The 27,286-nt window shown below is 50.5% G+C and overlaps 1 protein-coding gene across 1 annotated transcript in view; it reads right to left on the bottom strand.

Moving 5' to 3' along the window:
* CRHR1 (corticotropin releasing hormone receptor 1) overlaps positions 1-24,114 on the bottom strand; it is a 102,678-nt gene extending 78,564 nt beyond the window's left edge. Inside the window, exons 1-3 of the mRNA XM_034756016.1 lie at positions 23,935-24,114; positions 23,303-23,583; positions 4,310-4,394 (exon numbers count right to left, since the gene is read on the bottom strand). Of these exons, the coding sequence (XP_034611907.1) occupies positions 4,310-4,394; positions 23,303-23,338 (121 nt within the window). The 5' untranslated portion in view covers positions 23,339-23,583; positions 23,935-24,114. The remainder of the gene's footprint in view (positions 1-4,309; positions 4,395-23,302; positions 23,584-23,934) is intronic.
* Positions 24,115-27,286: the final 3,172 nt, after the last annotated feature.

Here is a 27,286-nt window from a genome sequence, read left to right as displayed (position 1 = left end):
CGCCCCCCCGCCCCCCCCCCGCAGAGCGCCGCCGCCGAAGCCCCCCCCGCCACCCAAACAAAAACAGCCCGCCCCCCCCCCAGCGCTGCCCGACCGCCCCCCCCCCCCAAAAAACAAAAAACCCTGAGCGCCCCCCGCCACCCCAAGATTGGCTGCCCCTTACCAGGTGCCGCCCCAAGCACGTGCTTGGTCGGCTGGTGCCTGGAACCGGCCCTGTCTACAATGAAAGGCTATATCCACATAGAGATGTCATTCAGGAGTGTGGAAAATCCACACCCCGAGAGAATCTTTAATTGCCCCCCCCCCCCCAAAAAAAAACCTAGAAAAAGGCAAAACAGCTCATTTCATCTTTTTCCAAATGATTTTTCAGTCTGAAATGACTTTGTTTAGAAATGTCCTTTCATTTGGAAGGCCAAAGCACAACTGGAGTTGCAGCTAGCAAGGGATGTGAAGGGCAACAAGAAGGTTTCTACAGGTACATTAGCAACAAGAAGAAGGTCAGGGAAAGTGTGGGGCCCTTACTGAATGGGGGAGGCAACCTAGTGACAGACGATGTGGAAAAAGCTAATGTACTCAATGCTTTTTTTGCCTTGGTCTTCACGGACAAGGTCAGCTCCTAGACTGCTGCACTGGGCCGCACAGTATGGGGAGGAGGCGAGCAGCTCTCAGTGGTGAAAGAACAGGATAAGGACTATATAGAAAAGCTGGACATACACAAGTCCATGGGGCCAGATCTAATGCATCCGAGGGTGCTGAGGGAGTTGGCTGATGTGATTGCAGAACCATTGGCCATTATCCTTGAAAACTCGTGGCAATCGGGGGAGGTCCCAGATGATTGGAAAAAGGGAAATATAGTGCCCATCTTTGAAAAGGGGAAGAAGGAGATTCTGGGGAGCTACAGACCAATCAGTCTCACCTCAGTCCCTGGACAAATCATAGAGCAGGTCCTCAAAGAATCAATTTTGAAGCACTTGGAGGAGAGGAAGGTGATTAGGAACAGTCAACGTGGATATTGGGAAAGCGGTGAACGTGATATATCTTGACTTTAGCAAAGCTTTTGATACGGACTCCCACAGTATTCTTGCTAGCAAGTTAAGGAAGTATGGATTGGATGAATGGACTATAAGGTGGATAGAAACCTGGCTACATGATGGGATGGATTGCACCCTCGCAAGTTTGTGGATAACGCTAAGCTGGGGGGCGAGGTAGATACGCAGGAGGATAGGGATAGGGTCCAAAGTGACCTAGACAAATTGGAGGCTTGGGCCAAAAGAAATCTGATGAGATTCAACAAGGACAAGTGCAGAGTCCTGCACTTAGGACGGAAGAATCCCAGCACTGCTACAGACTGGGGACCGACTGGCTAAGCAGAGGTTCTGCAGAAAAGGACCTGGGGATTACAGCGGATGAGAAGCTGGATATGAGTCAACAGTGTGCCCTTGTTGCCAAGAAGGCTAACGGCATATTAGTAGGAGCATTGCCAGCAGATTGAGGGAAGTGATTATTTCCCTCTATTCGGCACTCCTGAGGTCATATCTGGAGTATTGTGTCCAGTGTTGGGCCCCTCACTACAAAAGGGATGTGGACAAATTGGAGAGAGTCCAGTGAAGGGCAACAAAAATGATTAGGGGGCTGGGGCACATAACTTATAAGGAGAGGCTGAGGGAACTGGGCTTATTTAGTCTGCAGAAGAGAAGAGTGAGGGGGGATTTGATAGCTGCTTTCAACTACTTGAAGGGGGGTTCCAAAGAGGATGGAGCTCGGCTGTTCTCAGTGGTAGCAGATGAACAAGGAGCAATGGTCTCAAGTTGCAGTGGGGGAGGTCTAGGTTGGATATTAGGAAACACTATTTCACTAGGAGGGTGGTGAAGCACTGGAATGGGTTACCTAGGGAGGTGGTGGAATCTCCATCCTTAGAGGTTTTTAAGGTCAGGCTTGACAAAGCCCTGGCTGGGATGATTTAGTTGGGGATTGGTCCTGCTTTGAGCAGGGGGTTGGACTAGATGACCTTGTGAGATCTCTTCCAACCCTGATCTTCTATGATTCTATGACTGTATTTAAAAAAAAAAAAAATCAAACAGGTTTAGAATGGTCAGAATCAAAATGAAACGTTTCATTTGACCTGTGTTTTATCTTTTTGATTTGCCAACGCTTGTGAACATTTCATTTTCAGACCGACGACCAAATAATGATTTTTTTTAATGGCTAGTGAATGGAAAAAATGTGATTTGCCCAGCTCTGCTTTCAAAATCGATTGCAGGCTATAGAGTGGAGAATCATTTGGCTATCCAGCCGGCCCAGTTAGCTGGCTCTCTCACCTAACCAAAGGTTAGCTGTGTCCCCTGGAGGGATTTCTCAGTGACTGAAGCGGGAGAGAGAGCCAGGAGACCCTTCCCTGGTGTAAATCAGTGTCGCTCCACTGACTTCACCCAAGCTACACTGACTTACGCTGGCTGAGGATCTGGCCCAAACTCAGTGTTGACAGCTCACCCAGTGGTATCACAACTCTCATGACATTTAGTGGGTTTTTTTTGTAAAGCTCCAGCTCTTGGAGTCATGGGATTAGGTGATAATCTCGGCTTTCATTTTTTTTAGAAATACATTTCCAACTTGCGATAGAGCGAGCCCCCACCTGAGGCACCCTCCAGCATCAGGCCATGGCACAAGCAGTGGGCCTGCCTCAGTTTCCCCTTTTGTTTGCCCAAGAAAGGAACATAACCTCTCTGTGTCCAACACAAAGCCTGCCTCTGGGTATAATTTATTCACACACAGTGCAGCAACTCCCTCCACCCCCAACCTTGTAATAAAAACCATTCTCCAATTCCCACAATAAAGAAAGATACTGCAGGGTTTTTTCCCATTCCCCTCTCTAGAGACATCACCTCCAAGTCACCCACCCGAGGGTCAATAGCGGCACTTTGTTCCCAGTTCCTTTTGGCCCTGATTCAGGGCCCCATTGTCCAGTATTTTCCCCCAGGCAGTTTCCCCGCCTGCAGTGTCCGGCTCCTCCATGCCTGTACCCCTGCTCAGCGGGATCCACCGTCCCACAAGAACCCCCTGGGCTTGGCTTCCGCTGACCCAGCTGGAGTCTCCCCTTTCCGAGGGGCCACTGCCTGAGCCTTCTCCTCCCTGGGGGTCCCGAGCTTTGCTCCGTTCTCACCAACAGCTTTCTTCCAAGCTCCCTGCCCAATTACTGCTCTCCCTTCAAACTCAGCTCCCGCCAGCTCTGCCTTCTGTCTCTAAGTCCTCTCAGGGACTGACTCTCCGGGTTTCTGCGGGTACGTTTACACTGCACCCCAAGCCCGGGTCTGTGGGACTCGGCGTTTCCAAGCTCACGCTTGAACGTCCATGCTGCACAGTAAATCTGGGTTTACAATGGTAGGATCCGGGTCTCACAGCCATGCTCATGCATCCGCGCTGCACTACGCAGACCTTCTGACTCGGGTCTGTGGCTTCGCCTGCATCCACACTAGCAGGACTTGGGCTCTGACCCACGCCCCAAGCAGGATCCTAGGAGCCGGGTCCTTAGTGCCAGTCAGACTGATAGGTGTGTGGATGGAAGTGGGGGCTTGGGCTCGAACCCAAGTCACAGCCCAGGCTTAGTGTGCAGTATGGACACACGCTGTGTCTCCTGCTCTGAGACAGCTCTCACCCGCCGATCACCTCTTCCTTCTGCCATTCTACTGACAATGAGGCTGATGATCAATAATGCAGGACGACCACCCGAAATATGAGTGACGTAATGTGGCTCTAATTGGCCAGCAGAGATGTCCCCCCCCACCATTGTAGGGAGCGCTGAGCGGACACAAAGCTGTGGAGCCCCTCTAGCGCAGGGGGCAGGAGGGCGCGAGATGGAACATGTCTGCACTCCGCCAGTTCTCAGCTGCCATGCAGTCCCCTGTGTACAAGGACCAGAGTAGCATAAAGGAGCTTAAAAGCCCCCCCTTCCCCCAGGGCTGGCTGAGGTACATTGAGGGCCTCTGGTGGATTACAGTCTCCAAGCCCCACAGCACCAAGAACAGCAGGCTGGGAGTTCTATGCTGCACCACTTAGAGACACAGCACAGAATCTGTCTCGGGGTGTCCTTGTAACTATTGGGGCGAGGTCAGAGCTGGGAGTCAGGTTTTAACGCCCAGGAGACAAACTCCCTGACGTTTGCAGTATGGGCGATGGAACCCCAGAGCCCTTCAGCCCGACTAGCCCTTACCCCGGTGGAGAACCAGGTCGCTAATGTCCATTCCGCAACTCCAGGAACAAAGCTAGAGGGGACAGGGAGGTTGGTGCAGGGGAGGGTGGGTAGCGTGCTTACCAGTGGTGTTACTGCTCGGAGGTAAATTCTCACAGTATTGATCCTGGATGGAAGCCGAGGTGGGGCTAATCCAGAGGATAAATACCTGCAGACAGAAGAGGAGGAAGCAAACACTGTTAGGGCTGTGGGTGGCCGTCACAGTACGTAACTCAGGTTTGCTTTGGTCACATTGTCCCGGCCTCCTGATGGGGCCTCAGGGACATTCCCTTGTGGCAGCCCTCTCTGCGTGAGGACTGTGCACAAAGACACCTGATCCTGGCCCAATGAGCAGCTCAGAGCCAAATCCATCCCTGGCGTAATGCCCCTGGAGCCAGAGGAATTACTCTCGGAGGCCCAGGCGCAGAGCTGTCTAGGAGTATTAATTAATTATTATTATTATTATTCTGCGTGAGAATCTGCAATAAACTCCCTTTGCTCCTCTAAGGGGCTGATTTTCATCTACACTAATAATTAATTTATAGCTGCCACTTTTATAGCACTTTTCATCGGTAGCTCTCAGAGCCCTTTACAAAGGAGGTCAGTACTATTATCCCCATTTTACAGATGGGGAAACTGAGGCACAGAGCCAGGAAACAGATTTGCCTAAGGAGCCTTCAGGGAACATACATTATATTTGCACTCACATTAAGAGCCCTCTCCACACCCAGAACCATATAAAGTGGCCTTAATGTAAATGAAAATCAGGCCGTAGGTTTTTGAAATTTATCGCATTTATTCTGCCCCTCCCCCCAAAAAAAACTTTGTTCACCACTTTCCTAGGCACCGGAATGAAAAATAAGCTTGCTCGGGTGTATTTGGTCCCAGTGCAGACTCTAAGGGTCTGGACACACTGCAATCGGAGGTGTGAGCGCAGCATATTAGCTTTGATCTAGTGAGCCCAGGTCTCAATAACAGTGACGCCGTGGCCGCGTGGCCTTCAGTTCAAGCTAGCGGCCAAGTAACTAGCCAGGAGCCCGGGTGGGCTTGTGTAGCCTGTGCTGAAACCCATGCTGCTGCAGCTTCACTGCTCTTGGCACCCAAGCTAGTGAGATCCCAGCTATGTCTACATGAGCTTCAATCACAACCCCTGACTGAAGTGTAGACGTACCCTGAAAAGCCAGGAAAACCCAAAGTAAGGGGCCATTTCAACCCAACGCAATAGCAGCGTGCAAGCGTTAGCCCACACAGCACCCTCTCCACCGCAATCACTCCCAACTCAGGCTCAGTGAAGACACCACAGCCCCAGCAACCACACTGCAACCTACTCCGACCAACCACAGCCCGAGAAACCACATTGCAACCTACTCCGAAGCACCACAGCCCCAGGAACCACATTGCAACCTACTCCGAACCACCACAGCCCCAGGAACCACATTGCAACCTACTCCGAACCACCACAGCCCCAGGAACCACACTGCAACCTACTCCGACCCACCACAGCCCCAGCAACCACATTGCAACCTACTCCGACCCACCACAGCCCCAGGAACCACATTGCAACCTACTCCGACCCACCACAGCCCCAGGAACCACACTGCAACCTACTCCGACCCACCACAGCCCCAGTAAACACATTGCAACCTACTCCGACCCACCACAACCCCAGGAACCACATTGCAACCTACCCCGACCCACCACAGCCCCAGGAATCACATTGCAACTTACTCCGACCCACCACAGCCCCAGTAAACACATTGCAACCTACTCCGACCCACCACAGGCCCAGGAACCACATTGCAACCTACCCTGACCCTATTTAGCAATGGCACAACAATTATCATCTTCCTTTTCAGCCTTAGCAGTTGCAGGTACCACGGAGCCGAGAGAGAAAGCGTGCAAAGCAGTCTTCACATTCAAACCCTGTTACCTTATGGAAGACAGATAATAAATACTACTGCTAATAAAATCACAGACTTTTACTACATTGTTACGCTGGAAGATGTTAATGGCTTCCATCAAGCCGGTCTTTGAACTATAGACAGTCACAAACCTGGTTAAAGTTGATGGCTGTCCAAAGCAAAGGCCAAGGGCTTGTCTGATTGGGGAAATCACCCAGAATTGCTATTGTAGAACGAGCTGTTCTGGCACCGCTACCTGTGTAGACACTCTAATCCGGAATAAAAGTCACTTTTATTCTGAAATGATTAGGGTGCTTCCAAAATGGAGTCGCTATTCTGGAATAAAATCACCCGCCCCGAGTCAGACAGAGAGTATGTACCACAGCAGAAGCTAAACCCTGGTCTCCTAACACACAGGCTAGTCCCCTTGCCACTGACCAGTCTTTCCTGCCTTATTTATGGGCACCTGGGAAAATTCTCGCCCGTGTTAAAGCAAGATGCCAGGCAAGTGCTGTACTTCGACTGCAGCCGCTGGTGGAGAGAGGCAGCGCCTCTGATTTCTTCGGGGGCAGTGTTACATCCTGCCGTATTGTCGTGCGGTTTGTTGAGATGAGATTTGAGCTCCAAGTCCCCGGAGTAAAACCGCCTCCCTCTGGTGAAAAGAAATAATTGGGATGCGTGTCAGAAATGGCCCGCGAAGCCCTCCCCTCGCTGCAGGCCGTTTAGCGGCGGGCTCTGCTAATTGCAAACCAGCATGGGCTCGGTCCTCAGTCACTTGTAATGAAGGGGGTTGTCCGAGGGCACGTGTTCTTAAGTCGTGTTCCATTGGGAGCCCGCTGCGTGGGTTTGCCTGGTGTTAAAATGAGGGAGTAGAAAGGTTTAGTGCTTAGAGCAGGGGAGTCAGGACTCCTGGGTTCTTAGGTCTGTGATGGGAGAAGGGACTAGTGGTTAAAGCAGGGAACCAGAGTCAGAACTCCTGGGTTCTATTTTTAGATTGGGGAGAGGAGTTTATTGGATAGAGAAGTAGGGTGACCAGATGTCCTGACTGTATAGGGACAGTCCTGATATTTGGAGCTTTTTCTTATATAGGCTCCTATTACCCCCCAGTCCCTGTCCCGATTTTTCACACTTGCTGTCTGGTCACCCTATAGAGAAGGGACTCCTGGGTTTTATTCCTAGTAAGGTCATTGGCTCACAGTGTGACCTTAGGGAAGTCACTGGGTCAAATTCATCCCAGGTGCAGCTGCACTAACCAAGACAGAATTTGACTGCCTGTGCCTCAGTTTACCCACCTATATAAACAGGACGATAATTATTTTTCTCCCTCAGAAGGTTGTTAAGAAGGGTAGGTAATTAGGGCCTATAAAATGCTTTGATGACCTCTAGTGAAACGCTGTGTACGATAAGCACCAAGGATCTGCTTCTTGCCCTAAATTCTGGTTCAGGGTTGTGACGCTGCCAGAGGTTCCACCCCAGAGGTGGATGAGGCAATCCCCCACTCTGGTTTGTGTGTCACTCTTAAGATCTCAGGGTCCCTTCAGGATGAAAAGTGCCTGCGGCCCGTGCGAAGGCTACTCATACTGGCAGTTCCGCTGGGAAAGGCTCCAGACTTGTATTACAGTCCTGATGCTCCGGCTGACTCTCCCTTCCATCAAGTCTGTCCTGGGTAATTATAGGCCCGTCAGCCTGACATCAATCCCAGGCAAGATAATGCCGCGCTTGATTGGGGACTCGGTTAATAAAGAATTAAAGGAGGATAATGCAATTAATGCAAATCAGCATGGGTTTGTGGAAAATAGATCCTCTCAAACTAACTTGATATCTTTTTTTGATGAGATTATAAATTTTATTGATAGAGGTAACAGTGTTGGCGTAATACAAGTAGACTTCTGTAAGGTGTTTGATTTGGTCCCACTCGATATTTTGATTAAAAAACTAGAACAATATAACATTAACATGGCACAGGTTAAATGGATTAAAAACTGGGTAACTGATATTACTCAAAATGAAACCATCAATGGAGAATCGTCAAGTGGGTCTGTTTCTAGGGGGGGTCCCACAGGGATCAGATCCGGGCCGTAGGTTATTGAACATTTTTATAGGGACCTGGAAGAAACCATCAAATCATCACTGATCAAGTTTGCAGATGCCACAAAAATTGGGAGAGTGGTAAATATTGAAGAAGACAGGATACAGAATCACAGCGATCTGGATTGCTTGGTAACCTGGGGGCAAATAATCAAATGTATGTAGCTAGGAACAAAGAATGTAGGCCACACTTTCAGGATGGGGGAGACTCTATTCTGGGAAGAACTGACTGAAAAAGATTTGGGGTTCGTGGTGGATAATCAGCCGGACGTGAGCTCCCCATGTGACTCTGTGGCCGAAAGAGCTAATGTGATCCTGGGAGATGTAAATGGGGCAATCTTGTTTATTGGGCACTGGTGCGACTGATGCTAGAATCCTATGTCCACTTCAGGTGCCCGCAGTTCAAGAGGATCTTGATACATTGGAGAGGGTTCAGAGAAGAGCCACAAGAATGATTCAGAGCATTAGAAAACATGCGTTATTGTGGAACAATTAACAAGGGCCGTGGGGGATTCTCCATCGCTGACAGTTTTTTAAAGCAAGATGGGCTGTTTCTCTCGCGGCCCTGCTCTAGGAATTATTTTGGGGCAGGTCTTTGGCCCGTGTTACGCAGGAGGTCAGACTGGATGATCCCAGTGCTCCCTTCTGGCCTTGGAATGTCGGAATCTCTGAATTGCTCCTGCTACAGCGGGGCTAGGGAATGCTGCCGGTACTTGGCCCGAGCCTGGTTTCTCACCCCACACTTCCAGCACTGGGAGTTATTTCGCCAGCTGGGGAACCACACGGCCGGTCTGTGAGTTGCTGGCAGAGAAGGGCAGCTCTGGCCATCTCAGTCCCTGTCTCCTGCCCCAGCTTTTTTTTAAAATTCATACAGCTTTTGGCACAACTGCCAAAGTCCCTGCTGCCCCAATGCATGTGACCTCCTCCTCCTCCCAGCACAGCTCAGAACACTCGCTGTCCTATCCCAACGATCCCACTGCTGCCACCATCTTCAGTCCCTCCCACTGGACCCCCTGCCTCTCTTTGCATCAGATTTAGCTCCTGTGTGGCACACCAGGCCTGCCATAACCTTCAGCCTCCCATTTAAAGCCAAACATTCCTCGCTCAGTCAAATCAAAGCCAGTTCCCTCCAGGGGAAGGCTGTGTCATGGTCCATCCTGCGGGCTTGTTTCCTTCGATTGCAGTGTTCAGCCCTTCACCCCTTTGGCTTTAGAGATGGCGAATAAATGGCAAGAATATTTTTCAGAGGGCAAAGTGTCTTTTCTCTTCTCATCCTCCAGGACGGCAGATCAGCTTCATCGCTGGGCAGAGACCGAGGCCCGTGCTATCCAAAGTGGCTAGTGATCCCGGGGCCTTCAGATTGGGGGCACCTTTAAAAGGGGTCTGATTTTCAGGGTGCTAGGTGTTCAGCCCTCTCTTAAAGTCTGGCCCCTTCGAGAGGTCTCCTGTTGGGCCCCGGTACATTGAAGACTTTTCACCCCCTAAAAATAATTAGAAATCTCCTATCAACACGAGACCCTCCCCCTGCACGCACTTTTAGGATAAGAACAAACACAGAGGTTAGGCTCGTCTCCTGGCAGGCGCTCAGATACTGCGGTGATGAGCGTGGGACAAGAATCTGGACAGAACAGAGTAGAAGCCCGCAGACTCACTAGTAACTTTGGAAAACGTAGGCCCAGCCACGGGCAATTGCAGACTGGGAGTTAGGAGCATAGGGTTAGAATGGAGTTTGCTCCGCAGCCCTTACCGGAGCTAGCGGCCAGCAGGGCCCCCTCTAGTCCTGGTTCCAGGCCTGTTTTCCCCAAGCTGGGGCTCAGATGTTCCTCCTGGAATGCCGGCTTCCTGCCGGACAGGAGCTTGGACTATCCCTGCACAGCCTCTGGGAATTATAGCGGGATGCTAGGAATAGAATTACACCTGGGACGTTCCTGACTCTTGAGAATGAAGAACACTCCAGCCTTCTCTTTGTCCGCAGGCCAGCTGGGGAGGCTGGATTAACGGGCTTTTCTCCGCACTAGGCTGTGAAGCATCGGCATGTTCCTCAGCCGCTGTTTTCGAGAGGAAGGCCCAGTGGTTTGGGCCCTAGTGTAGAGGATGAGGGGTCAATTCCCTGCTCTGCTACAGCTCTTTTGTGTGATGCTGGCCAAGTCACTCGGTCTCCCTGTGCCTACCTTCCCTAGCTGCAAAATGGGGGTAATGTCCCTGCCTCGCCTCATCGGCGGTGAGGAGTAAAGACTGTGTTGAGTTTTGAGCTCTGTTTAGGAAAAGTGCTACAGAAGAGCTGGCGATTAGTATCTGAAGACGCTGCAACTGCATTGTGCAGATAACCTTAGTACTTACACAACACCGCAAACTGAGCTTAACACACTAGATAGGTAGGATATAAATTAGCAAATTCTCACCCTGATGATAAACAGACTAGCAGACTCTTAAGGCATGGGTTGCCTTGGCTTTCCCAGGTTTTCACACCCAGGCTAAAAATCCCTCTAGCCTGGGACCATCATTTCCCACAGTTCAGTCCTTGCCCCTCAGGTGTTTCCAGGTTTGTTGTTGTTGGGAGAATGAGGTCCCCCTATAATGTCATTTTCCCCCTTTTATATCTTCTCTGCACTTGCTGGAAAGCTCTTTTGCTGTGAGCTGGGTCAGACAGTTCCCATTGTGCAGTGCTCTCTCTGCGAGGTTCCTATTGTACACAGTTCCTGCGGTAATCCTGGTGCTTGTGTGCATTTCCTCAATAAGCCATTCACATTGTTTGGCCTTTTTACTGTCGTACCTGAAAGGCTACTTGTGGGTGTTTTCAACCTCACGACATGTTTCAGCAACACCTACATAGCCAAACTTCATAACTTCACACTCGACAATAGCACATACAATCCAACAAGATATGAACGTCTAGCAGATCAAGACTTTTAGAATGACACCTCACCAGGCAGACTGTGTATAAGGCAGATCCTAATTACATGACAGTGTTGAAGATGGGGGTGCCAGGGTGTCACAGTCACTTTGGCATTTCTGGCACTTTTACCCGAAGTCTCAGTCTTCCTATCCAAAAGCAGGATGTAAAGGGATCGGTCTGCCCACCCCGGAGATATCACCCCTTATGGAAGTTCATTTGCCAGTTCCGCACGGCAGCTTCTTTCGCCACACGGTGGCTTCCTCCAGCATGGCTGCCCTAGAAATTGATTTCCTTTTTCTTTTTCTCCCTTTGTCTCCAGGATACCTTTCCAAGCCAGTGGGTTTGGGGGGTGGGGGAGTGGAGCCTGGACTCCCATTAATGCCATGGCTGCTTGACACTCAGGAAGGACATACCACCACCTCCCTGCCCCCGAAGTGCCGGACGTAATAACCTGAACATTGACTCTGAGAACGGGCTCGATATTAATATCGACTGTGTAGGCTGAATCCACCTGGTTGCTATCTGATGGCTGCTGCCGCTGCCTGGATTTAATCGGAAAAGCTCATTGTCTCCTGTCTAAAAATAAGTGATGGCACTTCGGATGTGGGAGGTGGGAGACAACCCACTCCATTTTTCAAAGGGACAGCCCCAGCCTGTCTCGCTGGCTAGCTGGAGGGTCACAAATGGGAGGAATGTAATATCTAGGCTGGGTCAATCCACCAGCTAGATATGCCATGGTTTCAAAGCTGGGGGACCTATAAATGAACATCTCATCTATCCCGCCTCAAGGGATCCTGCTTAAGACAGAGAGGCAGAGCCCTGGGATAAAACATCCTCCCCACAAGGGAGCTGAAGCCCTGGTCCACAGGGAAGTTATCTCAATGTCAAGGGATTTACTGCCATTTCTTTCTCCTTGAGGCACGCTGGAATGCAGCCATCTCTGGGGTGGAACGTGCGTGCTGTGTAACAGCACTACAGAACAGAGTAGGACTAGAAGCGAAGAAGAAGAGGGGCAAATCCAATTGAAAGTATAAAGGGAGATTTTAGGGACGTGCATTTTAGTCAAGACACCGGGGCTAACACTTTGTTTCTTATCAAAAGTGCCAGCGGCTCTTCAATTAATATAACCCGCCAGGACCTCGCTTTTACCTGGGGACTGACAGAGGGCACCTCCAGCAGCACAAAAGGAGTCACGCGCCATTTAAAAGGATACTTCCCAATTCCGCTATGCGCCACTGGGCTCTTTGCGTTCATCTTTAATCTGATACAAACCTTCCTGTGTAAAATGGATCTGAAGCGGGCAGGCGATTTCGAGAATTTGCACCGCACACCCGGCTGGATAACACTCCAGGCTTTGAGCTTTGTTCTTGACCCCGAGAGCCTCCAGTCGGGACCCTGGGCTCTGCTGGACGAGAGGGGCCTGTGAATTTCAAAGCCTTTCCAGTCACTGGACATCAGCTCTTCCTTGCTGGAGAAGTGGGATATTTATGTAACGCAGTGCCCCTGGGACACCGTCCAGAGCAAGGACTGAACCCTGGATCAGTCCTACAGGCTCTAGTGCAGTGGCCCTCAAACTTTTATACTGGTGACCCCTTTCACACAGCAAGCCTCTGCGTGCGACCCCCCCTTATCCATTAAACACACTTTTTTATATATTTAACACCATTATAAATGCTGGAGGCAAAGCGGGGTTTGGGGTGGAGGCTGACAGCTCGCGACCTCCCGTGTAATAACTTTGTGACCCCCTGAGGGGTCCTGACCCCCAGTTTGAGACCCCCTGCTCTAGTGCTTGGACTAAAAGGGCCCGCTCTGGTTAGCGCAGAGGTGGCAATAGAAACGTAATGCTCCATGTGGCCACTAGAGGAGGACAGAGAGCTGCACTGTGGATGCATGAGTCACAGGATCTGTCTACACTGCAATGAAAAACCTGCGGCTGGCCCATGCCAAGTGACTTGGGCTTGGGCTAAGGAGTTGTTTCACTGCAGTCTAGACTTCTGGGCTCCTGCTGGAGCCCGGGCTCTAGGACCTGCAAGGGAGAGGGTCCCAATCCGGAACGTCTACACAGCAGTTAAACATCCCCTTAACCCGAGCCCAAGTCGGCTGGCGCAGGCCAGCCGTGGGAGCCTAACTGCAGTGTAGACAGACCCACGTTGACTTCAAAACTAAATAAAACCCTAAACAACCCTACCTAGTGCGCGCTATCTGGTCTCACGCCATGACCTCCCTGCAGTGTAAATCCACTGGCTGCAGCAGAGTTACTTACTCCTCTTTTACGCCCTCCGATGCGACATCAGGATCAGGCCCTGCTGCCAGCAAGAAGTCAGGGCTCCCACAGCCGCCCCTGTTCGGTTTTATAAAGTCCCCTGTGCAACGCACTCTCTGGCACCGTCTCCCTCATGGAGTTTAAGGCTGAAAGGGAGCACAGATCAGCTGGTCTGATCCCCAGGATATCACAGGCCTACCAGCCCCACCCTGCACCCACGCACACCAAGCCCAACCTCTTCACTCTGGGCAGACCATTCCCGGGTAGGACACTTCCCAGCCCGGTCAAGGCCGGCGTGCATCTCCGATTTTGTGCATTACTTTTCCAGTTCCTCCCAAGCCTCAGATAAGAATGTGGCCTTGACCACGCGCTTTGTGGGCCGGTCTCCTCCCTGCTGGAGAGAAAGGCGGCGGCTGAGAGATAAGCTGTCAGCACGTGTTAGCACGAAGCAGCTGGCAGGAGAGCCCTGGTGGTGACTGCTGCTAAGAGGTGTGTGAACGGTGGACGCAGAGACACGGTGTGTGTGTGACCACCCCCGACCCGCCAGTGACCTGACAGCGAAATCCTCATTCATCAGGATTAACACCGAGCGTTGCTCCATTTCCAAAGGGCTCCAGAGCCATTAACTAATTAATTAACGTCCAAGTCCAAGCATTTTCCTGCTTCGGACAAGATGTGAGCGGTGCGGCAGGAAGGCCTGCATCAGCTTCAGAGCCGAAAGATGGACGGGCAGCTGCCTAATTAGCAATGGGCGGTGGAGCTTGGGTTTCCCCCTCTCAGCGGGGCTGAAATCGGAGAGCGAGCCACTAAACTTTATTAAACAAACTATTCCGTGCGTTTCAGAACAAAGACATGCCAGACAGCTGCGTTAGTGTCTGTGTTCTCAGCAGCGCCTCGGGGGGTGTCAGTGACAAGCGCTGGGAGACACAGGGCAGTTTAATAGAATCATAGAAGATTAGAGTTGGAAGAGACCTCAGGAGGTCATCTAGTCCAACCCCCTGCTCAAAGCAGGACCAATCCCCAACTAAATCATCCCAGCCAGGGCTTTGTCAAGCCTGACCTTAAAAACCTCTATGGATGGAGATTCCACCACCTCCCTAGGGAACCCATTCCAGTGCTTCACCGCCCTCCTAGTGAAAAAGTTTTTCCTAATATCCAACCTAGACCTCCCCCACTGCAACTTGAGACCATTACTCCTTGTTCTGTCATCTGCCACCACTGAGAACAGCCGAGCTCCATCCTCTTTGGAACCCCCTTCAGGTAGTTGAAGGCTGCTATCGAATCCCCCCTCACTCTTCTCTTCTGCAAACTAAATAATCCCAGTTCCCTCAGCCTCTCCTCGTAAATCATGTGCCCCAGCCCCCTAATCATTTCTGTTGCCCTCCGCTGGACTGTCTCCAATTTGTCCACATCCCTTCTGTAGTGGGGGGACCAAAACTGGACTTAATACTCTAGATGAAGCCTTTTCACAGCTGGAAGTTCCCTGCGAAGAGTTTGGTCCCTTCGCCTCCGCCCCATCAGCTCACTCTTCGCGTGCCCGTGCCCATGCAGCGATGGCTGAGGCGCGTTTAATTGCGAAGTAGCTTTCGGGAGCCACCGCAATTCATTTTCAGGGGGAAGCAGTGATGCCCATCAAAGTGATCCTGTACTGAGCCCGACTGGACACGTACAGAGCCAGGAGTGCTCACTAGCTCCCAGCCAGGCTAATGCAGCCTGTGGAATGAATCAAACCAATCAAACCCCAGCCCTAAACCAGAGACTGTTCCTGGCTGGAGAACCATGGTCCTTTCCTGCAGTGTGATAGAAACTGGTTAACTCCCCTGCCCGCTCGCACTATTCTGGGTTACAGACCTCGGCAATTCCTGACTGCCGGGACAGAAACTGCCAAGGTGGCGGAGTGGCTGCATCTCTCATCTCTTGCTAGGAGGGAGGAGTCCCCCTCCCCCAGGCCTGGTGTCCTCACTTATCCCTTCGCAACAGGTGTGTGAAAAGTTCACCACATCAATGAGGCCATAAAGTGAAGCTGAGGCCCGAGGGCTTTGCCTCTCCGGAGTCCATCTCCTGCCTCTCGACCCAATCAGCTGCGATGCTACGGGAGAGGACTCAGACTTTAGCCTGGCAGGCACAGCGCCCTTTAAGGAGCCCGCGGCAAACCGCTCTGATGATAACAGACCAAACTCGGGGGGAGGAGGGACACAGCCGCGACAGCACCCTCCCACTCGCTCTCGGTTGCCCTCCGCTGGACTGTTTCCAATTTGTCCACATCCCTTCTGTGGTGGGGGGACCAAAACTGGACGCAATACTGCAGATGAGGTCTTTTCACAGCTGGAAGTTCCCTGGATCCGCCGTGCTGCCTTCGCACAACAAGGATTTTCACCAGGCAGGCAGACCTGCCAGGCGGCTCCTGCCGGGGTGACTCCCAGCTGCCAAGCTGACGGCCGGGTGACTTTCTTCCACGGCCCCAGAAGCACAACAGCTGCCCTGAGCTTTGCAAGTCAGTGGGGGCCCTGGCTGAGAGAGCTCCCAAGAACAAGCAGGGCGAAGGGCCTGCCGGGGCTGCTGCTGGATTAGATTTCAGTCGGTCATTCCTTGGCATAGTCAAGGGAGGAAGTGATCTATAGAGTGATATATATATAGGGTTAAGTGAGCAGAGTGGGGCAGTGGCACCGCTACAGTTCAGGACCTTGCTGTTTGCCCGCTAAGTGCCCTAAAATCCACGTGCATGCTCAGCTTGTCCCCAAATTTCCCAGGCTTCATCAGGGGCCAGGGTAGTCTTGGTGATACAAATTTGAGGCCATTTGGCCAAGGGGTTCCCAAGATACAGTGCCCCTAAATAAAACAGGACTGTAAACGTTTCCAGTCCTTATCATTAATTTTTGCTCACAACAGGGTTCAAGCTTGTTCAGTGATTCCCCCCCGCAATGACCCCAACTTGACATCACCCCATGGGGTTTGATCTCACTCTTTGCCATTTCAGCAATATTTCACAATCAGCTTTTATAGAAGATCTGGGTTGGAAGGGACCTCAGGAGGTCATCTAGTCCAACCCCCTGCTCAAAGCAGGACCAATCCCCAGACAGATTTTTGCCAGATCCCTAAATGGTCTCCTTAAGGATTGCACTCACAACCCTGGGTTTAGCAGGCCAATGCTCAAACCTCTGAGCTACCCCTCCCTTTATCTAAGCTGGGCCCACAAACTCCAGCGGCCTAAGCCACAGTCCTATGGTTACGGCATGGCGTGAGCAGAGGTACGGTCGTCCGGCTGTTAGCTGTGCCTTTCCGAATCATCACATGGGTAGGGTTAATGGCTGCCTGGGGCGTGGCTAATAGGGTCCTGAGGTCCAGATCAGTGCATAGACCCAGTCCTGTGTTTCTGGTTAAACCTGTAGCTTAATACATAGCTCTTGGTGTGCTGAGACAATGCAATAACCCATACAGCGCAAGGCTGGCAGCGGCAGGGGGAAGGCAGGGCATAGCTCCTAACTTCAGTTCATACCTTTGAGGGCCTGGGCCTGAAGGCCTGTGGGTCTCCGTGAGGCTAGCCCTGGCCTCCGGGGCGCTCTGTGGGTGGGGCAGAAGGAAGCTGGGTGAACATTTTAATCTTAGTAGTTGCATCCGCCCCTGCCCCCCATCCCAGGTGTACTCCAGAGGAGAGCTTGTTGCCATATGACATCACTGATACCTCTGGCCCTGAATACTATGGAGCTATCTAGACGAAGGACAGTAGGTAGACTAGAATAGACTAGACTAGTGGTGAATGGTTTATGAACTCTCTCCTGGCCCCTACCTAGGTCTGCTGTCCTTGCTGTTAAGCCCCATTTAGCTCTCCAGCTGCCCCCCCTTTTCCTATGCACACCACGGTGCCTCCCCCTCTGCAGGCTCCTCCTGGTAAAAGAGGTGACTCCCATGCCCACAACTGAGTTGCCTGGTCCCGTTCAGCTCCCCTGCTCCCATGGGTGCAGATATTTGTGTCTCCCTGGCTCCCCACTCGCTTCATTTACACCTATGGAAAGGCAGCGCAAAACATCAGATCACCTGGGTCATGCCGGCAGGGGTGTGTCCCACCAATAGGTTCCGAAGGGGACCCAAGATGGGAGAACCAAGCCCCGTCTCGCTCTGGTCCACATGCCGCTCTCACTTGCTCTAGATTTACAGAGAATCATAGAAGCATTCCACCCCTTCCAGGACAGCAGAATCCTTTACTCCAAGTCCCCAACAACATCAAAACAAAAGCGTCTTCAGCTCCACAGGGCTCAGCCTTCAGCCCTCTTCCTTTACAGGAGGGTTCCCAGCTGCAACAGCCCGTCTCACAGTCTGAAGTCGGACTCCTGGGCTCCAGTCATCCCAACCATCCAGATCAGGGGCACCCTCCTCCCAGTGACTCCTGGCAGGCCTCAGCCGGTTCCAAGCATGGGCCCAGATTCTTGTCCCAGTCCTTCTCCTCCCCAGCCAGCCTTCAGTTGCTGGACTTTCCTCTGAAATGCACCACCCCGGACATGCGTATCAGGGCTGGGCTAAATGAACAGGACTGACCGGTCCCAGGCCTCCTGGCGCCTAAAGGGGCAGGCTGCCCTGTTACAGATTATACAGTGTTATACGTTGTTCTCTCTGCTTGTGTTTTTATCTCTTCCCCTCCCCCACCCGGGGTCGGTCTTGTCTCTTTAGATTGTAAACTCTTTGGGGGCACTGGCTGTCTTTTTGTTCTGTTTGTACCGCACCTAGCGCAATGGGAGCCTGACTAGAACTGCTAGGCTCTATGATACTACCAATACAAAGTAATACTGCTAATTATAATAATACAGCCCTGGCGACAGTATTTTGTAAGTTTCCTGTGCTGTGGATGTCTTTCTTGGCTAGAGCCAGTCAACGTTCTTTGACCAAAGCATTCTCCCAACATAGCGCAGCAAACCACCTTTTTCGTGGGCAAATGTCAATTTCAATGAATTTCTCCCATGGGAAAATTCTAAATGGAAACATTTCATTTCATATTGACGTTTTGAAACATCGCTGTCTGGAAAATATCCAAACCACCGATGTTTTGGAAGTGAAATGTTTTGCTTCGAGTGACGATGTCAAAAATGATATGCTCAGACACTGCAGATCTGGAATTGTTTGGGGCTTTTTGCGCGGCAACACAATGTCAACATTTTTTGGTCCCGTTTCAGGACAAAAACGAGCGTTGAAATACAGGGCTCCCATGGGATGGGAATTCCATTTTCTGAACATCTCTGGTCGTAACATATCCCCTTTTCAGCTCAACCATGCAGCTTTAGTCCTCTAACAAGCACGGGATGTGCAAATATAATTAGTTAGCTGAGAGTTTGCAACTGGGACCACTGTGGTTCTTGCCTGGGACAAGACCTGAGTTCTGCTACTGTCTCACTCAGTGGTTGTGGGCACCTCAGTTTACCCATCCATAGAATTGGATAATGATACTCACCCTTCATTTAGCACTTTGAGCTCTACAATGTAAAGGGAGAAGTTTTGCTGGACTATCTGGGTGAGGTTCTTTGGCAGGTTTTTTGCAGGAGCTTGGATGAGATAGGGGGAGGGATAGCTCAGTGCTTTGAGCATTGGGTTGTGAGTTCAATCCTTGAGGGGGTCATTTAGGGATCTGGGGCAAAAATTTGTCAGGGACAGTACTTGGTCCTACTGTGAAGGCAGGGGCCTGGACTCGATGACCTTTCAAGGTCCCTTCCAGCTCTATGAGATAGGTATATCTCCATATATAGATCACATTGGTTCCTTCTGCCAGAGAATCGATGAACTTCTTGCCTCATTGAAGTCAACGGGAGTTTTACCATTGACTTCAATGAAGCCACGATTTCACCCAGAGCATTAGCTATGAACACAAGCAGACTGGGGAAGGACTGTACATGAAAAAGAAAGACAAACCTACCCTCTAGGAGTAGGCACTGTACAAAGGGAGCTGTTCTCTGTGTGCGCTTGTGAGAATGACGGGGGACATAACGCAGAGCCCAGATTTAGGGAGATTGACTAGGAAAAAGACACAAGCCAAAAATGAATAGTGCTTCAACTTTATGTGCATCAACTACTTTTCAGGTGAGTTCCTCAGAACATGACCGCCTAGAGAGGAGTTTAATATTGCAGCATAAGAAAAATGGCCCTTCTGAGTGAATTTCTTCATCACTCAGTCTCCTCTCCAGTCGCTGTCACGCCAACGAACCCGTCGATTAACTGAAAACTGCTCTGCTTCTTGCAGCAGCTCCCCTTCCCAGCCTGTTTGTAGCTTAATTTCTGTTATTTTCACCGGCTCTGGCTTTTTCCTAGTCCAAAAATCAATAAGTACATGAATGAAAGCAGAATTCTGATTCTAAGGGAAAGGAGCCAGCCCCTAAATCCAGGGCAACCTTTCACTGCACAGAAATAAGCTTCCAAGGGGGATTGAGTCACGGTTTATCGAAAGTCTTTTTAGTGTGGTCCCCATCTTTTGCATCATTTCAAAGAGAGAGACTCAAATTGGCCTACACACTCAGAGCGTAACGTCCAGGTGAACTAGAGCGTATGTTTTAGGAGGACATCCAGCTTTGACGTAAAGGCTTCAAAAGATGGAGAATCCACCTTGTCCTGGTCTCAATGGTTAATTGTCCTCACTGTTAGGAATTTGGGCCTTGCTTTGAGTCTAGATTTGCCAAGTGTCAGCTTCCAACCACTGGATCTCATTATTCCTTTGTCTGGTAGATTAAATCTTTCCCTAGACGCGGTGAAAAAAATGCGGGTGATGCATAACTCCATGTCTAGTCACTCAAGACTAGCCACTCAAGAGAGGCTTTTAGGACACAAACCTTCCAATGGATCTGTGTAAACATATGAGGGACTCTACACAGGGTTTCTGATTTTCCCATGGGCTTCTCAGATTGTATTTCTGTACAGCCATCTGATAGCAATGGAACAACTACTTTCAGCACTGATTGCACTATTATCTCGTTCGCTGGAGACATGAAATGATCCAGGTGATTAGTTCACACACACACACACACACACACACACACACACACACACACACACACATACTTTTCCCTCGGGCTTTTGAGCAGAGGTGTCTCAGTTTTGAATTTCATTATTACTATTATTAGAGCCGGGCAAAAGATTTGCAGCAAAAGGTTTCTCCCCCCCCCCCTTCCCATCAAAACATGTCAATTTTGTGGCTGGTAAAACAATTTGGAAATTGCAGTAATTGTATGAAATGTCAACATTTCCTGACAAAATGTCACATGAACATTTTCGGGTTTTTTAATCACTTGTAGGATAAGGGTGAACTTTTTGCAGCAAATTTTCACATCTCTCTCTGGATTTTTTACTGCCATCCATCATCATAGTATCGGCGCAAAATTGATAGCAATAGCGAAGTCCCTGGGGATTTCATGGCGTCTCTGGCAGTTCTCTCTTTTTGGAGCAAAAACTCCGCTTGGAGGAGGGGTTTAATTTTCTAGGTTGACTTCTTTCAGGCTGGGTTGCATGGTTGTGATTGGTCGTGTAAATCATGTGACATTGGTTCTGGTTCTCTGACTGGTTGAACTCACTTGGGTGGTCAACAGAGTTAGCAGAAGCCATACTGGCTCATTGGCTCAGGGGTCCCTGGTTGAGCCACTCAGAACATCTCTGTTCCACTCTGTTGCCACGTAGGAGGGACTCTTAGTTCTCCCAGGTCCTCAAAGACTGACCAGGACTTGAGCAACACTGAGGCCATGCCTGGTTTGCCCCTGAAGACACTGGAGAACAGTCCATCTACTCTACATAGACAAAGGACGGTAGGAAGCCACCAGCCTTTGCCCAGAGAGGCCCCACCTGGGAGGAACTGATTGGAGGTGCTGGGAGGAAAGTATTGGTGTGGGAAGGGAGCTATGGGGCATGGTGTGATCCATCAGAGGTGAGTACACTGTATGTTAGTTCAGATAACCATCTAAACCAGGACTCTAGTGAGGGAGATTTAGGTCTGATATTAGGAAAAACTTTCTAACTATGGAACGGGCTTCCAAGGGAGGTTTTGAAATCCCGCCTTTGGAGGTTTTAAAGAACAGCTTGGACAAACATCTGTCAAGGATGCTCTAATTTGCAGTGTTGTTGTAGTCATGTTGGTCCCAGGATATGACAGAGACAAGGTGGGAGAGGTTGGACCAACTTCTGTTGGTGGAAGGGACTAGCTTCCAAGCTACACAGATCTCTTCCTCAGGTCTGGGGAAGGAAGCAAAGTATATGACGGTCTAGGGATGGGCGAGGTTTACTTGGTCCTGCCTCAGCGCAGAGGCGGGACTTGATGACTTCTCGAGGTCCCTTCCAGCCCTACAGTTCCATGACTCTATGTGGTGCGTTGACATGTAAATTTATTATAGTGAGTCTGGTGTATTACTGATTATTTTACACACACATTATATACTAGGAGATCTCGAACCCACAGGCTACTCAATTACTTCCGTTCTCATCCCTCTACCCCACTTTGTGAACTGATCATAATTTCTCAAATCGTTCGGGATGGAATTCTCCAGAACTGGTCTCTGCCCAAGGGTGAGTTAAGCTTTGAAAGAATGATGGGGGAAAGGTTCAGCTATTTCTGCGATCAAAGACAGTGGAAATGTAGAGGACCATTTAAATTCTAACTCGAAACAGGCAATATTTCCCATTATTTTTGTTAAAAAAACCACCACGGAATTTAGCTACAAAACACTCTGTTAATGCAATAGAGTGGTTGCCCAATTAAAAATCAGAAACTCAGGTCATTCAAGACAGAAACTTCCAACAGCTTATTAACACTTATGAACAATTATTAGCAAATGTTGGCACTTTCGACTCCTAGTTTTGCTGCTTAAAATGAGCATCTAAATACTTCTTACTGTTCCTGTTGTACAACGTATAACCTAACACCCAGACACACAGCGTGCAAACTGCCACTGTGCTAAAAGGGATGATAGAACTTGAACCTCTGCATTTGCTGACTGTCATTTGAAGGATGCAGCCTTTACTGTGCCGTTAACGCAGCATTTTGCATAGAGCTGGTCAAACACATTTCTGTCAATACATTTTTTGTCAAGAAAAAATCTGGCATTTTTCAACCCACATGTCCGGTTTTGTGAAAAACGTTCAGATGCTCATCGAAAAACAATCCTCCCCTCTCCCCATTAGGCAACGGAAGAACGTTCGGTTTGTAAGTGTTTGGTTTCTCAATGAAACCCTGAACATTTTCATGGGAGAAAAAGAAATGTCATTTCCTGAGCAGCTGGAATGTTGCATTTTCTGCGCCTCCGAAAAATGAAAGGCGGCTACTGCTTTATTCAGAGCAATTGTTTTTAAAGTATATTCCTTTGAAAAGAATGTTTATTTCGAAACGCAGGTGGGGAGGGCATGACATGTATTTGCCATGCCTGCTTCATCCCAGCCAAGACAGAGGGGGACCTTCCTCTCCTGCAGTTTAAGGAAACCGGTGAGCAGATGGTTTTACTAGGAAATGAAGCAAGAGAGGTGCGGAGCATCATGCCAGAGGATTTGCTTGGAGGAAAGATGGGCTGACACTCTCTCACTGCTGGCTCACTCTCTACGACACCAGAGCATGTCCTTTAAGCCCATCTCCTTGTGGGTGCCCAGCTCGCAATACTGAGATTGGGTTTTCTAATCTGCGTAAAAGGAAAGCCATGCAGAAACTACCTCCATGTAGCTCCTCCACTTCTCTCTGCTTCCTGGCTGGAAGTTCATCTGGTATGTGCACCGATGTCTCTTTTCAGGGCACTTCTATTTATAAACAAAAATACAGCCACTCTCCCCAAACTACAGTGTCACCCAGCAGAATTCCCAGCACGGCTTTTCACTTTCCCCTTCACTCCACAATCCAGGGATAAGACATCCCAAGGGGGCCCTATCTCTGGGGCGGGGGACAGGGCTGACAAACCCAGCAGGAGAACTGGAGAAGCTCTTACCTGAAGGAAGATATGGGGACATGCCCACAGCACCATCCTGGGGCTTTTAATTCCTCCCTGGCTCAGCTGTCCCAGGCATGCTCCCTTCTGCGGGTTGGGAGCAAGGCGCTGGGCTGTTTTCAGATGCTCTTGTCAAGCAGAAGGAGTTGGGAGGAAGCCAAGGTCTCCCAGCCTGCGAAGCGAGGTCTCTGGGAGCAGGCGCTGTCCCTCTGCTCCAGCCCGTGTCCTCCTTTTATAATCTCGCTCCGCTCCGGCTCCTGGATCGCCACCTTCCAGCTCCCCTGTTCGGATGGGGCTGGGTTACATCTCTCCTCGCCATCCTCCCACCAGCTTCTCTCCTCCTCCTCCACAGCCCTCCCCCCTCGCCTTCCCACTCCCCCGCCCTTTTCAACAGTTACTTCCAACCTGCCCAGCCCAGGGGAGGACCCGATTCTCTGCAGCCGGCTGCCTGGGGAGCCCGCCCGGGCCAGCGGCTCCCTAAGCCCTCGCCAGTCCCTGCTCCTGCAGCAGCGGATCAGCCGGCGGATGCCAGCAGCGAGGCTGGTGATGCAGAGGCTGAGCCCGGCGCATCGGCTGCAGGGGGGAGACTGAGGCAGGGGGAGGAGGCAGGATCCTGGGTATTTTTAACTCACTCCTGCAGCGCTGCAGGCGCGGAGCCGGTGGGACGCCCGGCGCGGCCGGACATGGCCAGGCATGGACCGTGCGCCCCGGGGAGAGGAGCCCGGCTGGAGCGCACCAGGCGGGCTGGGGCGCAGGGCGCACGGCGGAGCAGGGGGGCAGCTGGCTGCAGGGAGCGGGACAAAGGCGGGGGGGGGGGGGGGGGGGGGAGCTGTCCCCGGGTGGGGGTGGCTCTCTGCCGCCTGCCACCAGCCAGCGGGGCTGGGAATGGGATCCACGCCTGTGCCAGCAGCCGCCTCTGGTGTTTCTGGGGCGGTACTGCGCCCTGGCGCCTTCCCCCGTCCTCCGGCTCTGCTGGGGGAGATGCAGCTGGGCAGGGGATTTTAGGAAAGTCCCAGCGGCCCTGGGCCTTGTCGGACTCTGCCCCCTCCCCCCCCACTCCTAGGACGATTATCCCCCTCCACAGCCCAGTGCAGGTTCCCCCCCCCCCTTCTGTCTCCTTCTGTGACAGCCCTGAGCTAACCTGGCATCCCCAGATTGAATTCACAGGTGTTTTTACAGGCACATGGCCCATCTCCTACCCACCCCACCCAGTCCCTGGCTGACCCCGGAAACGTGAGAGCTTCAGAGCAAGTCCTGCGAACTCGGACTCCAGTGAACTTTGAACCGGAATTGAAATCAGTGCAATTTATCCCCATTTTACAGCAGGGGAAACTGAGGCATGGACCGGGGCAGTGACTTTGCCCAAGGGGACACAGCGAGTTGGTGGCAGAGCCAGGAGTAGAATCCAGGAGTCCTGGCTCTTAACCAAACCTGCTCTAACTGCCACTCCAGGGGGACCTGGGAAGTGCTGTCCAACCGTGGCACCAAGAGAGAGCCCCCGGGGATGACAGCCCCCACGGTCACTTTTCCCGGGATCGCTAGGGGATAGAGTCAGGACAAAATAGCCACCGCTTTTTTTGTTTCTTGGCGTTCCTGGACCCACAGTACAGTTTTCAATTTGTTTCCAGGATAGGAGGGATAGATCGGGTAGAGGATTTTATTCCTGGCTGCCTAGCGTGCCTGGACGGAGTCATTTCCAGGGGAAGCTGGCAGAGGAAGGGGTTGCCTTTATAAAAGAAGGTAAAGCAGTGGTTCAAAGCATTGCAATGCAATAACATTGCTGCATTTCTGGGGGTCATAATACTCGGGCTACCTGGTCGGATGCGATATTCCCTAATGGTCCTAGACCCTGTCGCTTACAGAGGCATTATTGAAGTGTTCAGGACTATTATATTGTAGCATTTTTCCTATGGGTCACTCTCCGTTAATGGGACCCGGGGTTATCCTGCCTTGTGTAAAGTGCACACCAGCATTCTGCAATCATGACCCTCCACACCGCTGCTTCCAGCACTGCTTCTACAGGCTTGGACGGGGCAATGGCGCTAGAGTATGTTGCAGGTTTGTAGAAGGATTGCTGTCTTGTAGAAGGGTGATAGGGGTTAGCCAGCCCCAGGAAAATGAATTGGGAGTATACTTGCCCGGAATGACTCAGCAGGAAAAAACCAGCTAGTCAGCAAGGTCCTTTTCTGTAAGCAATCACAAGACGTCAAGGTGCATGCACATGGCATGAGCAAAAAGGAGTTAATGGCAAACTCCCTGCCTGCAGGTTCACCCCAATCCCATCACCCTGCACATGGGGACCAGCTTCCCCTTATTCTCTGGACCGGCCAACTACTATCCCTTCCCCTAAACTGGGACAAAGGGAGCAGTACCTGCGCTGACATTTAGCCTTTATTCGCTAGGAACGGTGTAATAATACCAATGCCTGCTTTTTAATGTACTGCTTTTCATCAGTGGATCACTAAGTGCTTTACAAAGGAGGGCAGCAGTATTATCCCCATTTTACAGGTGCGTAAACTGAGGTACACAGAAGTGAAGCGACTTGCCCAGCATCACCCAGGAGGCCAGAGCAAGGAACAGAATCCAGTGCTTCTGAGTCCCAATTGAGTGCACTGTCCACTAGGCCACACTGCCCCCCTGCTCCCTCTCCTACTCCACTTGGTTCTCTGGATATATTCCAAAGACAAGACATTTGCTTCTTATTGAAGACATGGTGGCACGAGTCAGCCTCCAGCAGAAGCAAGAGAACATAAGAATGGCCATACTCAGTCAGACCAATGGTCCATATAGCCCAGTATCCTGTCTTCTGACAGTGGCCAGTGCCAGGTGCCCCAGAGGGAATGAACAGAACAGCCAATCGTCGAGTTAGCCGTCCCCTGCCATCAGCTCAAATGGCAGGTCCCCGTCAGTTCAAACGTCAGATCCCCGTCAGTTCAAACACTGCTTCTGCCAGTTTTATGACCAAGAGAAACCCTGGGGTTCAAAATATCCTGGACAGATAAAGAGGAGGTCAGTATTGTAAGAAAGCTAGGGTATAAAATAAACCTTAGTTAAGCAACTGCTTATCTGATTCCTCATACCAACCATTCTCAGGGGTCTTTGAATTTCAATTACTTAACGAAAGAAAAGACCCAAGAGTTGAATTTAGTTTTACAGAGTTTTGTAAAATATCCCTAACAACAGTAACTCATAGTATAGGATATAAGAAGGCAAAAATGGATCACTCGATGATTAACTGTGAAGCACCTGGCATTGGCCACTGTTGGAAGACAGGACATTGGGCTAGATGGAGCTTTGGTCTGACCCAGTCTGGCCGTTCTTATGTATTGGACTATGACTTGGCTAACATCAACTAGAAAACTGGTCAAGATAACCATTTAGGTTTTCAGAATCAAATTACACAACCACAGTAGAACATATGCCAGATACTCAGTCACTTTGGAGGGAGGGTGACTTTGTTTACATTTTTGACTGAGTCCCTTAGAATGACCTCACTTGTGCCAGTTGGTTATCAGCTCTGGGGTTGCTAACACACTGTAGGAAAAAGAGTCCAATGCTAGGTCACAGACAGTTTGGTCAGTTCCTGCCAGTTTACCAAGGTCTCCTTCCCAGTGGATACATAGTATTCAACCCTTCTTACCTGTTTCCCCATGAATTATATTAGCCTCAGCATCTAACACTCCTCACTATCTAAACTAAACTCTTACATTTATTACAGACTTAGTGCAGTTCAAAAAGCATGCACAGCTGGTCTCATTTTATGTCTCTACACCCCTAGAACGTGAACGGCAAGGTGAGACCATGAACCACGTGTACAGAGTACTACATTCTTAGTTAACAACAACAACTGGTTCCGTTTTACAACAATCTTGATTGGAACCTGTTATAAAACAAAGATACAGTAATTTTCTGACAACTTTTAAAATGCATAAACAAGCATATACACGTCCTTACTAATAAGGTACTCAATTTCAGAAAACAGTC

The sequence above is a fragment of the Trachemys scripta genome, chromosome 23 (genome assembly GCF_013100865.1).
Source record: "Trachemys scripta elegans isolate TJP31775 chromosome 23, CAS_Tse_1.0, whole genome shotgun sequence".
Lineage (NCBI taxonomy): Eukaryota > Metazoa > Chordata > Testudines > Emydidae > Trachemys > Trachemys scripta.
The sequence above is the reverse complement of the archived record's forward strand: the minus strand, read 5'-3'. Positions and strand labels throughout refer to the sequence as shown.